The sequence below is a fragment of the Hemibagrus wyckioides genome, linkage group LG04, assembly GCF_019097595.1.
Source record: "Hemibagrus wyckioides isolate EC202008001 linkage group LG04, SWU_Hwy_1.0, whole genome shotgun sequence".
Lineage (NCBI taxonomy): Eukaryota > Metazoa > Chordata > Actinopteri > Siluriformes > Bagridae > Hemibagrus > Hemibagrus wyckioides.
This window is the reverse complement of record NC_080713.1, coordinates 5183699-5199593: the sequence shown is the minus strand read 5'-3', so window position 1 is coordinate 5199593 and position 15895 is coordinate 5183699. Positions and strand designations below refer to the sequence as shown.

Genomic DNA, 15895 nt, shown 5'->3' with positions numbered 1-15895 from the left:
GCCGGGAATCATTACGTCTAGTCACCTTATGTGCTTCTCACCTGAGCCTTCTCACTGTCACTGCAATCCAATCAGCGCACACTATCAGAGCAAACCCCTGCCTGTCAGTCTGCATTATAATCGAAAAGTCAATCCCACTGCGTGTCCTTTGCAAATGGAAACCCAATGCTAACTGTTTGGGTTAGATTAGCTCATCCTGTTAGCTCTTACATCATAATGTCAATATAAAGAAATTCATGTGTTTGAGATCTTCAGTTTATTTAATAAAGTTAAGATAAGGTGATCCTGCAGTGCCGTGGCTATATACATTATGTTGCAGTTATATTCCACATAAATCTCCTGACTTACCTAAAACCTTGAAGACTAGCCTTTTTTATCTAATATTTAAAAAGGCTCAAATGCATCTACACTAATTTTTAAAAAGCTATCTGTATTATATAGGCATGCGATGTTCAACTCCAGAAGAAGAAGAAGTGCACTTCAAGTGTATGACGCACAACCAAAAAGTGTGGAATGTTCACTTCATGACCTTGACCGATGGACACTTCATGCACGTCATGGACACTTCATGCACATCATGGACACTTCATGCACGTCATGGACACTTCATGCACTCAACACTTGCAGCTTTGCTGACATAGTGGTAGAGTGCTGGGGCTATCAGGCACCGATGCTAGATTTCCAAGATGGCCGACGACATTCTGGTGGACAAGGTGTCTTAAAATATCTTGTATAGTAGCCTACGTTGTGTGATTCATTTACAACCTTTAATAAAAAATGCATCCTTTCCATGCTAAAGCTAGCAGCGTCATGTTATGTACGTTTATGTATGTATGTTGTAAATTTCCCATTGGGATAAATAAAGTGAGTGAGTGTGGTTGTCTGTCTATATGTAATGGACTGGTGACCTGTCCAGGGTGTACCCCTGCCTTTCGCCCAATGTGTGCTAGGAGAGGCTTCAGCAGATCCCCTGTGACCCTAATTAGGAATAAAGCGGGTATAGAAAATGGATGAATGGATAAATAAAGTATCTATCTATCTATCTATCTATCTATCTATCTATCTATCTATCTATCTATCTATCTATCTATCTATCTATCTATCTATCATTGCCATTTGCCATCGAATGGGCAGCCACTTATACTTCTGGTTAATTAAAAATTGTGTTAATTAATACACTAGACAGTAGAGTGCAAAGTTGGTAGTATGTTATTCTGGACACAGCATTAGACACCCATTAGATTATTTTTCTATGTATTAAACCCTGTAGTGAGCAAGGGTTAGTACTGGAATTTTGCGTGTTTTTGCAGCATAAATTAGTGCTTCCTCTCGGTTCTCTGGTTTTCTCCAGGAATGTGTCAGTAGGTGCATTCAAAATTGCCTGTTAAATGTGTAAATGAGTGGGTGAATACACCGACCAGGCATAACATTATGACCACCTGCCTAATATTGTGTTGGTCCCCTTTTGGCTGCCAAAACAGCCCTGACCCATCATGCACTGTATTCTGACACCTTTCTATTAGTTCACCACTGTTGGACCACTTTTGATAGATACTGACCACTGCAGACCGGGAACACCCCACAAGAGCTGCAGTTTTGGAGATGCTCTGATCCATTGGTCTAGTCATCACAATTCTGCCCTTGTCAAACTCGCTCAAATCCTTACACTTGTCAATTTTTCCTGCTTCTAACATCAACTTTGAGGACAAAATGTTCACTTGCTGCCTAATATATCCCACCCACTAACAGGTGCCATGATGAGGAGATCATCAGTGTTATTCACTTCACCTCTCACTGCTCATAATGTTATGCCTCACCGGTGTATGTGTGTGTATGTGTATATTGACCTGAAATGGACTGTCATCCAATATACCAGTATAAACTGCTTATTGAAGATGAATAAATCAACGAATGCATCTGTAGCATGTTTGTTACAAGGCAATGATAAACATGTTGTGATAGACTTAACACATACAGTATGTGTTTATATTACTCTTTTCATCCACTCAGAACACTGCATTATCTGGTGTCTCTATATACTGTATGCTTATATAATCTCATCAGGACATGCATGTCATTTCCCTTATAAGTCATTTTTTAAAATGTTTATTTCTGTCCATAACTAGAATGTTAAAATATGACACACAACAGTTATTTGTATGACAGCATTCGGTATTTCCTTGATTATACAACAAAACAATATTCCAGTAAGCTGTTTTTTGAAGTCTCTGTGAAACAATGTTTTCATTACCATTTCTAATTCATCCAAAGACTAGATTTTGGGTTTTTCATTATATATGCAAATTTATGCATATTTAATTAGATGAAGCCTAAACAAAATGTCAGTTGCATAAATAAATGTCTAATTGTTGGGGAAAAAAGGGATCTCAAGAAATACATTGGGAATTGAATGTGATTCATTGAAACAGACAGAGAGAGAGAGAGAGACAGACAGACAGACAGAGGGAGAGAGAGAGACAGAAAGACAGACAGACATATATATATATATATATATATATATATAGAGAGAGAGGGGGGGGGGCAGAGAGAAAGAAAGACAAGCAGAAAGACAGAGAGAGAGGGGGGGGAGAAAGACACAGAGAGAAAGAAAGACAAGCAGAAAGACAGAGAGAGAGAGAGAGAGAGAGAGAGATTTTTTTCCCTCAGCCTGCAAAGCCGGTCAGCTGTAGATCACATGATCATGGGGACTGGCTCCTGCTGCGCATGCTCAGCCTGCTCCGTGTTGTCAGGCAAAGAATAAGGCAGCACTGGGAGCTGAGATCTGCAACAGATAAACACACACGCACACACACGCGCGCACACACACATATACACACACATTTGGAGCAGTACTCGAGGATCACCATCAAACAGCATGAGATTACTTCCTCATTTTTTCATTTTGCTCAGACATTTCAGGATCTTGTTCTGAAAGCATCGTTGTGAACCAGGAGAACAGAGGAGGAGGAGGAGGAGGAGGAGGAGGAAGAGAAGGAGGAGGAGGAGGAGGAGGAGAAGTAGGCATCACTGGAGGAAAGTCCATTGACGGAGAGGGACTGCAAAGAGCTTGTCCCTCCATCTTAATTCGTGAAGGTAAGAGATACAGGGATAAAAGAGGAGGAGAGAATGATGGGGGAGGGGCGGCCTTGCCAGCATCCCTGATGCTGCTATATGTATCGGTATGTGATGCAAACCTGTCAGAGGTCTGTGAGGAGAGTTGACGGTGTGTCAAGGACAAGGAGGAGGCAGAAGGACGTTAGATGAAGGGAAGGAAAATATGCAAATATGCTTAGACAAATCCTAACACTGGGTATGCATTTGACTTATGATCTGTGTTAGAGCTTCAAATCCATGGATAAATTCATAAATTGTTCTAGATGCTTCTTTTCTGGAGACTCAAACTACAGAAAACTACAGGATGGACGAATCAATAAGGATGAAGAGAGAGAAGATAGATGATAGATAACATGTTTTGACTAATAACTTTCATTTAAACCTCATCAAAACTCATAGATATCTTTGTATTTTTTATTTAAATGTATTAAGGATTGTGCTGACAGCTTAATATTCAGCTGACAAAAGTCTGGCATGAGGATTAAAGCATCAATCAAATGAAGAAACTAACAGACGCTTTTGCTTTGTCAGTGATATAAATCACAGATTTTTATAAACGTGTCAAATATTTCATCGCACAAGACTAATATAAATGTCACAGTAATACAGTGCAATAAATGATTCATTGGAATGCATCAAAAATAATATTTAATAATAATATTAAGCTGATAATCCATAACTGATACATAACCACAATAATAATCAAATAATAAACAATCGTAATAAATATTCAAATAAAAAATGTAATAAATATTAGAAATCTTTATACTTTTATTATTGAAAAATATTTTTAAATATAATTTTAGTCTAGCTTTTAGGTAATATACAAATTCACATAGGTTATATTCAGCCAGGTGTTTTTTTTTTTTTAATTTTCTAAAATTTAGTTTTTAAATTATTTTATGCTCATTATTTTGTCAACTATTCAATTCATTATTATTACTTTATTTTTTTTGCTCTATAAATAAAGTTAGTATTATTTTTTTTTAAATTTTAGTTCTAATCAATAAACCTAATTTAGGAATAAATAAATTTAGATAAAATATGGAACTATTCCATAAAACTAATTTAGAACGCACGCACACACACACACACAAACACACACACACACACACATGCCCACACACACACACACACACACACACAGCCTCTCACCCACACACTCTCCCATGATTCATGAAACAGTTACACAAGCCAGAAACGGCTGTTGCTAAGATACATGGCAAGGTGCAGAGTCGATGATTAAGCAAAGACAGAGATAGCGAGTGATTATAAAGTGGTGTGATTAAGCAGTACAGAGAAAAATGAGATCATCGCCGAAATGTTGATCGGGAAACGAGAGCTGTCATGATTTGTTTCAAGCTGGTGCTGCAATTCGAGCTGGAAACATTTTCCTCTAGAATAATGAGGTGTCATTTGTCGCTATTTTTAGGTTTCTTTGCTTTACAATGTTTCTTTCTCCACAGTTTCGCCTCCGTACAGAAGCGCCAGGGCTTCCGTCTGAGCTAAGCGGTCTGTTCGGTGCCTTCGGGGTGTTTGATGTGAAATGGACGGGAACAGCCCAAACCTGTCAGAGCTTCATCTCTAAATGACTGATTCAATGGTAAAACTGCATCTTTAATAAGCTCGGTGTTGCTCGGGGTCATGTGTAAACAAAGTTCCTTGCTGTCAAATTGACAATGATGGATGATTTATCCAAGGTGAACGATGGGAGAAGCTGACCAGGGCATATTAACCTCTAAATCTCTGGGTTCCTCCGTGGTTGCTCTATTGTCCGTCAGGAGATCATGAAGAGATCAAATCCTAGCCGTGCCTTAGCACTATAGTACATACACTCACTGAAGAGTTTATTAGGAACCTAATCATTTAAACAATTATCTAATCAGCTAATGTGGTATGGGCCAGGAGCTTCACATCAACCATCAGAATGGGAAAAAATGTGATTTCACTGATTGTTGGGTTAAGTATATCCTCTGATCTCTTAGGATTTTCATGCACAACAGTTTCGAGAGAATGGTGCAATAAAGAAAAAAACATCCAGTGAGCGATAAATCTGCAGACGAAGGTGCCTTGAGGAGAGATGAGAGAGGTCAAAGGAGAATGGTCAGACTGGTACGAGCTGACAGAAAGGCTATAGTAACTCAGATAACCACTCTGTACAACCATGGTAAGCTGAAAAGCATCTCAGAATGCACAACATGGTGAATACTGAGGCAGATGGGCTACAACAGGATCCTGTCCATCAGCCAAGTAGCATTGTACTTGAGAGAGCAGTGGACACAGGCATACAGGTGAAGACTAGAGAAACCTAGCCTGGTATCGAATTCTGCTAAAGCACACAGATGGTGTATGGTCAGAATTTCCAAGCAGGTGGAGGTATGGGGTTTCTTGGCCCACTTTGGTCCGTTAATACCAATCATGTATTGCTTGAATGCCACAGACTTTTTGAGTATTGTTGCCAACCACCTGCATCCCTTCATGGTCACAATTTACTCATTTTATACTGACTACTTCCAGGATGATAAGCAGCAAATCAACATGGTTTCATGAACATGACGATGAGTTCAATATCCCTTCTCAGTCACCAGATCTGAATCCATTGGGCCAAATTTTGGGATTTGCAGAACCTGAAAAATCTGCAGGAACTGTGTGATGCAATCATATCCACATGGACTCAAAGGAATATTTCTGATATAGTCTGGAATCTATGCGCAGTTTTGAGAGGCCTAGATTTAGCATAGCGTTCCTAATAAAGTGCTCAGTATGTGTATGTACACGGAATACATAAAAATGAACCGAATTTTATAAATTCTATGTAATAAATCCTGGCCAAATAGACATTGGCAGGACAAACTACATAGCCACACTTTAGCAAAGACCTTAAACATCCCAGTCTTGATAAGACAAGATTTCACAACACACTCTCTAATGCTAAGGAAGGTAAGAAGGACGCTAACAGTTACTCGAAAAGAGTTGCAGGATGACCTGAAAGCAGCAGATACACAGGAAATAATAAGCAATAAACTGCCGCACAATCCACCGCAACTGATACAGCATCTTTATCCTTGAGTGTGGGTTTGTGTATACAGAATCTGATTTCTCTGCTGTCATTTAGCTTCTCAGCTCATTAGCAGCCTTATTACTGATTTGACTTGACCTACACACACAGGTATGTGTGTATCTCTGGCACAAAGTCTGTATTGGGGCTTATCACTTTACTGGCTTATGAGACACTGACAGATGATCCATCCAAGTGGAACGATGAGAGGAAGCTGACATGGAAGGGCGTGTTCTGTTGAGCTTTATATAATCCCAAATATGCGATTGTATTAATTCATTTTCCTTTTCAGATATGAGGCATGCATTAGCCAAAAGTTTGTGGACACCTTGATCTGTGTGCTTATTGATCATAAAGGCTTTGTATTATATGTTCTAACATAGCTGTGGGGATTTGTGCTCATTCAGCCTCAAGAGCATTAGGTACTGGTGTCAGGTGAGGAGGTCTGGGGTTCAGTCGATGTTCCACTCGAGTTCTTCTACACCAAACTTAGTACATCATGTCTTTATGGAGCGTGCTTTGTGCACAGATGCACTGTCATGCTGGACCAGGTTTTAGGCCTCTTAGTTCCTGTGAATGGAAACTGTAATTTTCAACCAGACAACAGCATCTTTTCAACTCATAAACACAAGATTACTCTGGATATAGCCAAAAGTTTGTGGACACCTTATTATAACATTCAAGTGCTTTTTGATCATCCAATTTCAGATTTAATCTCCTTTTATCTCATCAAAACTCTTCTGGAAAGGTTTCTATTAGATGTTCTAACATACCTGTGGGGATTTGTGCTCATTCAGCCTCCAAAGCATTAGGTACTGATGTCAGGTGAGGAGGTCTGGGGTTCAAAACTTGATGCATTGTGTCTTTATGTGTGCTTTGTGCATTATCACAAGATTGAATATTTTGATTACTCATTATATAGCCAAAAGTTTGTGGACACCTGATCATTACATCCATGTGCTCATTGAATAGCCAAATCCAGATTTATTCCTATTTTCTCTTAACAAAACTCTTCTGGAAAGGCTTTCCATTAGATGTGCGAGCATGACTGTAGGGATATTGTGTTCATTCAGCCTCAAGAGCATTAATGAGGTCAGGTACTGATGTCAGATGAGGAGGTCTGGGGTTCAAAACTTGATGTATCGTGTCTTTATGGAGTGTGCTTGTGCCCAGATGTATTGCCATGCTGGACCAGGTTTCTGGCCTCTTAGTTCTTGTAAAGTGAAATTGTCTTAAAGTGAAAAGCGAAAGTGAAATCCCCAGCCAGACAACAGCATTTTTTTTCATCTCATAAACACAAGATTGAATATTTTGGCTACTCTGTATATAGCCAAAAGTTTGTGGACACCTGATCATAACATTCATGTGCTCACTGATCATCCAATTCCAGATTTAATCCCATTTTCTCTTATCAAAACTCTTCTGGAAAGTCTTTCCATTAGATGTTGGAGTATGGCTTTAGGGATTTGTGTTCATTCAGCCTCAAGAGCATTAGTGAGATCAGGTGAGAATGTCTGGGGTTCAGTCAACGTTCCACTCGAGTTCTTCCAATCCAAACTTGGTACATTGTGTCTTTAAGGAGTGTGCTTTGTGCAAAGATGCATTGTCATGCCTGACCTCTTAGCTTCTGAGAAGGGAGTTCTGTGTGCTTCTAACAATTTGGGGAAGAACCAGATATGGGTGTGATGGTCAGGTGTCCATAAACATTTGGCTGTATTGTGTAGCTTTTACAGTTTTACAGCTTAGTTGTTAAAGCTTGTTGTCTTTTCTTACTTTCACTTCAACAGTTAAGAGCTTCTTCAAAGTGCTAAAGTTGGTTATAAAGACCGTTTGAAACGTATCCTGGAAATAACTGAACGTATTTCATGCAGGACATCAAGGGCCAGTGTTGGACGGATGAGGAATCAGATGGAGAGAACGAGCCCGAGCAGTTCCTCTATGGAATTCAGGTAAACAGCAATCACCTGAAGCAAGGGAAAGAGAGAATGGTTACACATCATCTTTACAGTTTAACCTGATGAAATGTTTGTGAGATGTCATGCTGTGTTACATGTGTGCGCTTGACTTTAACGGCTTTTTGTTACTTACAGTCGATATACGGGCAGGGAGGATAAAATGACATGAAAAATCTATAATTCAAATATACACCAGGATCCAAATCAGATAATAAAACACAAGACTTACTGTAGAAATAGGAAACCACTGAGGATAAACAAATCAATAAAGGAATGGTGGAGAAGATATGAATTAAAATGACCCATCCTGCTGTAAAATTGTAGGGTGTTTAATGGATATGACTGAAAGTAGAAGCACTATATACTCAGAATAAGTGTAAATAAGATATTTATAAAACCAGTGAGCGTTCTGTTTTAGCAACAGATTATCTTTAAATTAATTTAGTACAATAAAGGAAGATGAAGAAGAAGAAGAAGAACTGAGGACAAGCAGCCTTTATTATCACCACACATACATTACAGCACAGTGAAATACTTTTCTTCATATACAGTATCCCAGGTGAGGAAGTTGGGGTCAGAGCACAGGGGCAGCACCCCTGGAGCAGGAAGGGTTAATTGCCCAACAGTGGAGCTTGGTGGTTCTGGAGCTTGAACCCCGATCAACAATCCAGAGCCTTAACCACCACTTTAATTACATATATTACATTTAGATAGTGTGTATTATTATTAAAATACCTTACAACTAAATAATATTCAGGGAACTTTGTGAATGATTTCAAGCCTGCATGTGGAGATATCTGGAATACTCAGTGATGAAGAACAGTGATCTGGTCAAAAAATTAAAATGAATATGTTTTTAATTTTTTTACTAATCCCCCAGGGGAGCTGTGCGGCTGATCTGTATCGCCATCCCCAACTGGATGCTGACATTGAGGCTGTGAAAGACATTTACACGGACAGTGCCATATCGGTCAGGTACTGTGAGTCCTTGAGCAACCAAATGGCAACAAATTGTCATAGATGTTATTTCATTTAATGTATAATTTCATAGCCAGTTATAGTGGATCAGCAGGTTATTAGTGACGAATTAATAAGTAGGCTAGAAACTCACTGTGTGTAAATACATAACATAATATAAACACATTTATATGTTATATGGATTTAATGATATGGAAGCACAGTGATGCTATGCAAGGAAAAAACGTCTCCATGAACATCTCTTCATTTTATTAATTGCTGTAACAACACTCTCCGGTGTTTATAATCATTTATAATAACACTCTCCGGTGTTTATAATAATTTATAATCACACTCTCTGGTGTTTATAATCATTTATAATCACACTCTCCGGGGTTTATAATCATTCATAATCAAACCCTCTGGTGTTTATAATCATTTATAATCACACTCTCCGGTGTTTATAATCATTTATAATAACACTCTCCGGTGTTTATAATCATTTATAATCAAACCCTCTGGTGTTTATAATCATTTATAATCACACTCTCTTGTGTTTATAATCATTTATAATCACACTCTCTTGTGTTTATAATCATTTATAATCACACTCTCCGGTGTTTATAATCATTTATATTCACACTCTCCGGTGTTTATAATCATTTATAATCACACTCTCCGGTGTTTATAATCATTTATAATCACACTCTCCGGTGTTTATAATCATTTATAATCACACTCTCCGGTGTTTATAATCATTTATAATCACACTCTCCGGTGTTTATAATCATTTATAATCACACTCTCCGGTGTTTATAATCATTTATATTCACACTCTCCGGTGTTTATAATCATTTATAATCACACTCTCCGGTGTTTATAATCATTTATAATCACACTCTCTGGTGTTTATAATCATTTATTATCACACTCTCTGGTGTTTATAATCATTTATAATCACACTCTCCGGTGTTTATAATCATTTATTATCACACTCTCTGGTGTTTATAATCATTTATTATCACACTCTCTGGTGTTTATAATCATTTATAATCACACTCTCCGGTGTTTATAATCATTTATAATCACACTCTCTGGTAGATAAGGGAGTTTTTCCTCACCACAGTTGCCTCAGGCTCACTCATGTGGGATAAATACAAATAAATTTTAATACAAGTCTAATATTAATCTTGAACTTATTGTATTTCTTATGTTCTGTAAAGCTGACGTGAAGCAATGTTAAAAGCTCTAAACAAATAAAATTGAATTGAACTGAATTAAATTTTATGAGAAAACATCAAGTTGTTTCTAAAAAACTTCAAATTGTCAAATGTTTCTTGTTATTATGAGAAAAGAGTCTAATTATGAGAAAAGCATATTGATGCAACAAGAAATAAAAACATCTTGTTATTAGGAGAAAACATCTTGTTATTACTTGATAAAATCATCGTCTTATTAATAGAGAACATCTTGTTCTCCTAAGAAAAGCATCTTGTTATTGAAAGAAAAGCATTTGATTACAACAAGAAAAGCGTCTTGTTATTACGGGAAAATGCCTCGTAGTCACAAGAAAAGCGTCTCATTATAATTAAAAATCTCTTGTCATTATGAGATAAGCATCTAGTTATTATAAGACATGCATCTCATTACATAATCAGAAAACTAAACCTCATGACAAAAATGACAAATATTGCAGTTAACAGGCGTAAGTCAGATTTTACTTCATGCTTGGCTTGAAGAAGGATTATGAAGAATTCTCAAATCCCAGCGTTTATAAATAATACCTAGGATAATCTTAAAAGAATGGTTCTGTATAGAACCTAAAATGGTTCTTCATACACTCTCAAAATTAATGGCTTTTAAACAGTCCTTTGTTGGTACTTACACTGGTCAGGCATAACATTATGAGCACTAACAGGTGAAGTGAATAAGACTCATGATCTCATCATGGCACCTGTTAGTGGGTGGGATATATTAGGCAGCAAGTGAACATTTTGTCCTCAGTGTTAATGTGTTAGAAGCAGGAAAAATGGACAAGTGTAAGGATTTGAGCGAGTTTGACAAAGGGCCACATTGTGATGGCTAGACCACTGGATCAGAGCATCTCCAAGACTGCAGCTCTTGTGGGGTGTTCCCGGGCTGCAGTGGTCAGTATCTATCAAAAGTAGTCCAAGGAAGGAACAGCAGTGAGTCAGTGACAGGGTCATGGGCGGTCAAGTCTCATTGAAGGCACGTGGGGAGTGAAGGGTGGCCCGTGTGATCCGATCCAGCAGACAAGCTACTGTTGCTCAAATTGCTGAAGAATGCTGGTTCTGATAGAAAGGTGTCAGAATACAAAGTGCATGATGGGTCCAACAAAAGGGGGACGAACGCAATATTAGACATTGGTCATTATGTTATGCCTGGTCAGTGTATAGTTCTATGTAGAACGTGTAACCTCCTTTGAATGTCTTTTAGTTCTTTGTAGGGGAAAAAGATTCTTTCAACTATATAAATGTCCCTTATGGCAATCAGAATAAAGGTGGATTTTATACGAAACCCTTACATGGTTCTTTAAATACAACCATTTTGAAGGGTTCATTTAAAAAAACTTAATGATTCCAAGTAAGAATGTGATTTTCAGAATCATTTAGGGATTCTTTATAATAATAATAAAAATAATAATAATAATAATAATAATAATAATAATGACAATGATGATAATAATAATAATGACAATGATAATAATAATAATAATAATAATAATTATTATTATTATTATTATTATTGATAATAATTATTGATCATAATAATAACAACAACAACAACAACAACAACAATAATAATAATAATAATTATTATTATTATTATTATTACTATTATTATTATTATTATATACAAATTTAGACCAGAAAATACAGCAAATTCAAACAGTATACATCTAGTTCAATTGCATTATAAAATAATTGTCTATAATATTGATAACAGTGAAACTCCTCCCTCTTATTTAAACATTTCTCCCATTTTCTGTCTCGAATATTCGGTGCACTTCCCTGCCAGACCACCAGAGGGCACATGTATTTAGAAATCCATTTCTGTTGTGTTTTTGTTTATGTTGCCATATTTGTTTAGTTCCAATTCACGTCCTTTCATTGGTTGTTGCCCTAATGTGTCAGGATTATTCTCTCCTTTTTTGTGTTTATTTATTTTAGTCATTAGTCAGCTTATTTAAGCCCCTTTTGTTTCACCATGTCTTTGCCACAACCTTAATGTTTATTTCGCTTCGTTTCTGTGTCACAGTTTAGTGGTTTCTTAATAAACACCCACCTCTGTGTCTGCATCCGCCTTCGACCCTCATACATGGCAATCTGAGTTTGAATTCACAAATTGAATCAATTATTTGATCTTTAAACATCTAAAACATGTCCTTCATAAACATAACACCCTGCATCCTTCTCTACATAGAGATAAAAAGCGACAGCACTGATTTCACCTCAGACATTCTCTGAATTACAGAATTTTTAATATTAAAGCATTAATTCTCTCCAAGGTTTCTACACAGAACCATTTGTATCCCAGAATCCAGTCCAGAATCCCAGTGTTTCTATACAGAACCCCAAGGAACCTTTTTTAAGACTGTAAGATCCAATCAAAATTAAATAACACTCACAGACACTCATGATAAAATAACATTTCTGTCCCATAATTCTTTTTCTCCACCGAACAGAGAATATGGCACAATCGATGACGTGGACATCGACCTTCATATCAACATCAGCTTCCTGGATGTGCGTAATTCTTCTGTGATTTTTGCAGCATTCAAATTTGTAATTTTTTTTATTCTGTTGTATATATATTTTATTTTTTTATTCTGTTGTATATATATATATATGGCTTGTAGGAGGAAGTTGCGACAGCATGGAAGGTCATTCGAACGGAGCCCATCATCCTCCGCCTCCGCTTCTCCCTCTCGCAGTACTTGGATGGACCTGGTAAGATACTCCACAGGATAGGACGACTGCTGCTGTTGGTTTGTCTTCAGAGCGGCATGAATTTGTCTGCGTTTGAAGTGTATGAGATGCTCAATAGGTGTGAGATCATGCAAGCAAGAATCATTTGGTACAAACCCCCAGCTTCTGTCTATGTTCAGCACTGAATGTCTTTGTCATGTTCCACTCCACACTGGTGGTTAATATGAAGCTCATATGAAAGTAGACACTCAGGACTTTAAGAATTTGTAGTTACTGTTTTTCTCTTAAGTGGTTAAGGCTCTGGTTTGTTGATTGGAAGATCGGGGTTCAAGTCTCAGCACCACCAAGCTGCCAGTGTTGAGCAAGGCCCTATCCCTCCCTTGCTCCAGGGGCGCTGTATCATGGCTGACCCTGCGCTCTGACCTCAAGTGCTTGTTCATAAGCTTCTAAAATTGGGGCTTTAACCAGTAAAATTCTGTATAAGGTTATCCAACAAAAGGGAAACACTCTCCTAAAACACACTGACTCAGTCCTGACTCATTTTATATCAGACTTGCGGCTATAAAATTATTTCTTTGTTTATGTTGATTGAAAAGGTCAGATACGTCAGTTAGACATTTTCAAACTGCTTCTTATGCTACTTCTTACAGAAGCTGAACACTCAGCTCAGGTTGAAAATCGCTATCTACCATCTTCTGCATACGTGAGCTCCCAGACTCATGTGGTTGGTCAGTGTCCCTATGATTGACAGGGTTTATTACTGCCATGGTCATCACTGCTTCACTCCATAATAAACCTGTCATGTTACTGGAAATAATAGCTGTTAAAACATGCCTTATGGCTTGATTAATTAAACAGCCTTTAGGCTGTCACATATACATTACAGCACAGTGAAATTCTTTCTTCTCATATTCCATCCTTGGGGTTGGGGTCAGAGCACAGGGTCAGCTATGATACAGCACCCTTGGAGCAGGGTGGGTTGGGGGCCTTGCTCAAGAGCTCAACGGTGGCAGCTTGGTGGTGCTGAGGCTTGAACCCCGATCTCCAGGCAACAACCCAGAGCCGTAACCACTTGAACTACCACTGCTCCATTATTTATCCCGTTTATATTACTGCACAGTGAAATTCTTTCTCTGCATATCCCATCATTGGAAGGTTACGGTCAGAACACATTGTTGTTCAGGAAATCCATGAGATGTTGAGATTCATGATGTAAATGTAGGTTAATCAACTGCCATAGAGATGGATGTACAGTATGTGTTTATACACTGTGTGTTTGGTTCATTACAGTGTTTATCACTTCATCTGTTACAGAGCCCTCAGTTGAAGTATTTCAACCTTCTAATAAAGATGGATTCAGTCTCGGACTTCAGCTGAAGAAGTAAGACCTGTCTGTATTTGAGTCTAGAGGCCATGAATTGAGTTTGCTTCTGTTTTCGTTGTGTCTATATTCAGCATTGAATGTCTTGGTCATGTCTCAATACACATTGGTGTTTATTATGAAGCTTATATGAAAGTAGACACTCGGGACTTTGTAGATTTTTATACATATTTTTGGGGTTTTTTTGCCTCTAGAGGCACAATATTAATAGAAAAGTTCCTCCAAAAACTTTTTTCCCCACACAAAGTCAAAGTAAATGGTGATATCAAACCCATTTCTGCTCTCTGAGATGCCCCAAGTGCTTCAATTAAATTTGCTTGAAAATGTGGGCTGCTTTCCTTCAGTCCAGTCCAGTCCAGTTTACATTTCTTCCTATTCTAACATTCTACAAACCAATCCATTTCACAGCATTTACTCTATAATTAAGTAAAGAATAATAATACTCACTGCTGCATGGTCTGATGGGAAAATCTGGACTCTTACTCCAGAGCTGATTGTTTTTCTATAATAACAAATTTGTCAGAGATTGCACGCTTTAAGAAAGAATTGGGTGGTCAATACAACCCATGCAAATCATTCAATGACCATATAAAAGCCAGAAATTGTAAATAAATAAATAAATAAATAAATAAATAAATAATAATAATAATAATAATAATAATAATAATAATAATAATAATAAAAATAATAATAATAATAATAATAATGGATCTACCCACTATAATAAGAATAAGAATATAATAACAATACCCACTAGAATAAGAATAAATAGAACACACACTCAGTATAAATTATTACTTTCTATAGGTTTATTTTTACAGTGCAATTTTTATTTATTACATATATGCTTTTATATACAGTTACATTTATTTAATTTGTTAATTTTTGTGGAAAGTCTGTGATTTAGCTTGTGTTGGAAAAGTGAAAGTTACAGCTTTACCTCTGGTAATGAAACTGGAGACTCCTTCCAGCAAAAAACAAAAAAAGTACTTTTAGAACTTGCTCATGCAAAATTGTTAAACTCTAAACTATCTACAGCAATTTTTGTTAGGAACACTAATATTTAGAATAAAAGGAATTGATATTTAATTAATCAAGAAAGCGAAAATTGTGCAGTTATGTAATAACTCTTAAAAAGTATTTTCTTTTTAACTTCAGGATTCTGAGCACCTTCATCTCTCAGCAATGGAAACACCTGAGTAATGAGTTCCTGAAAGTTCAGCAGGAGAAGAGGCACAGCTGGTTTAAAGCTGGAGGGACTATAAAGAAGTTCCGTGCAGGCCTCAGCATCTTCTCCCCCATCCCTAAGTATTTAAACTTCCTTTATTTTGTCTATATGTTCATTCTGATGCTGAGTTCGGGGTCACCACAGTGGATCACTTGGTCCGCAGGTTTCAACTTGGCACAGGTTTTACACCGGATGCCCTTCCTGATGCGACCGTCCCATTTAATCCGGGCTTGGGACCGGCACTGAGAGCTA

At 37.3% G+C, this 15895-nt stretch overlaps 1 protein-coding gene across 5 annotated transcripts in view; it reads left to right on the top strand.

The window, feature by feature from the left end:
• Positions 1 to 2722: 2722 nt before the first annotated feature.
• The window catches only part of LOC131352443 (protein mono-ADP-ribosyltransferase PARP6), a 33937-nt gene continuing 20764 nt past the window's right edge, over positions 2723 to 15895 (top strand). For 3 of the 5 annotated variants that reach the window (XM_058388597.1, XM_058388596.1, XM_058388594.1), the window contains exons 1-8: positions 2724 to 3093; positions 4581 to 4717; positions 8044 to 8121; positions 9008 to 9102; positions 12791 to 12851; positions 12965 to 13055; positions 14349 to 14415; positions 15574 to 15723. In XM_058388597.1, coding sequence (XP_058244580.1) covers positions 4703 to 4717; positions 8044 to 8121; positions 9008 to 9102; positions 12791 to 12851; positions 12965 to 13055; positions 14349 to 14415; positions 15574 to 15723 — 557 coding nt within the window. In that variant the 5' untranslated portion in view covers positions 2724 to 3093; positions 4581 to 4702. Of the gene's footprint in view, positions 3094 to 3171; positions 3311 to 4580; positions 4718 to 8043; positions 8122 to 9007; positions 9103 to 12790; positions 12852 to 12964; positions 13056 to 14348; positions 14416 to 15573; positions 15724 to 15895 lie in introns of those variants that run through there. The other 2 variants (XR_009204506.1, XM_058388595.1) reach the window with 2 other exon arrangements.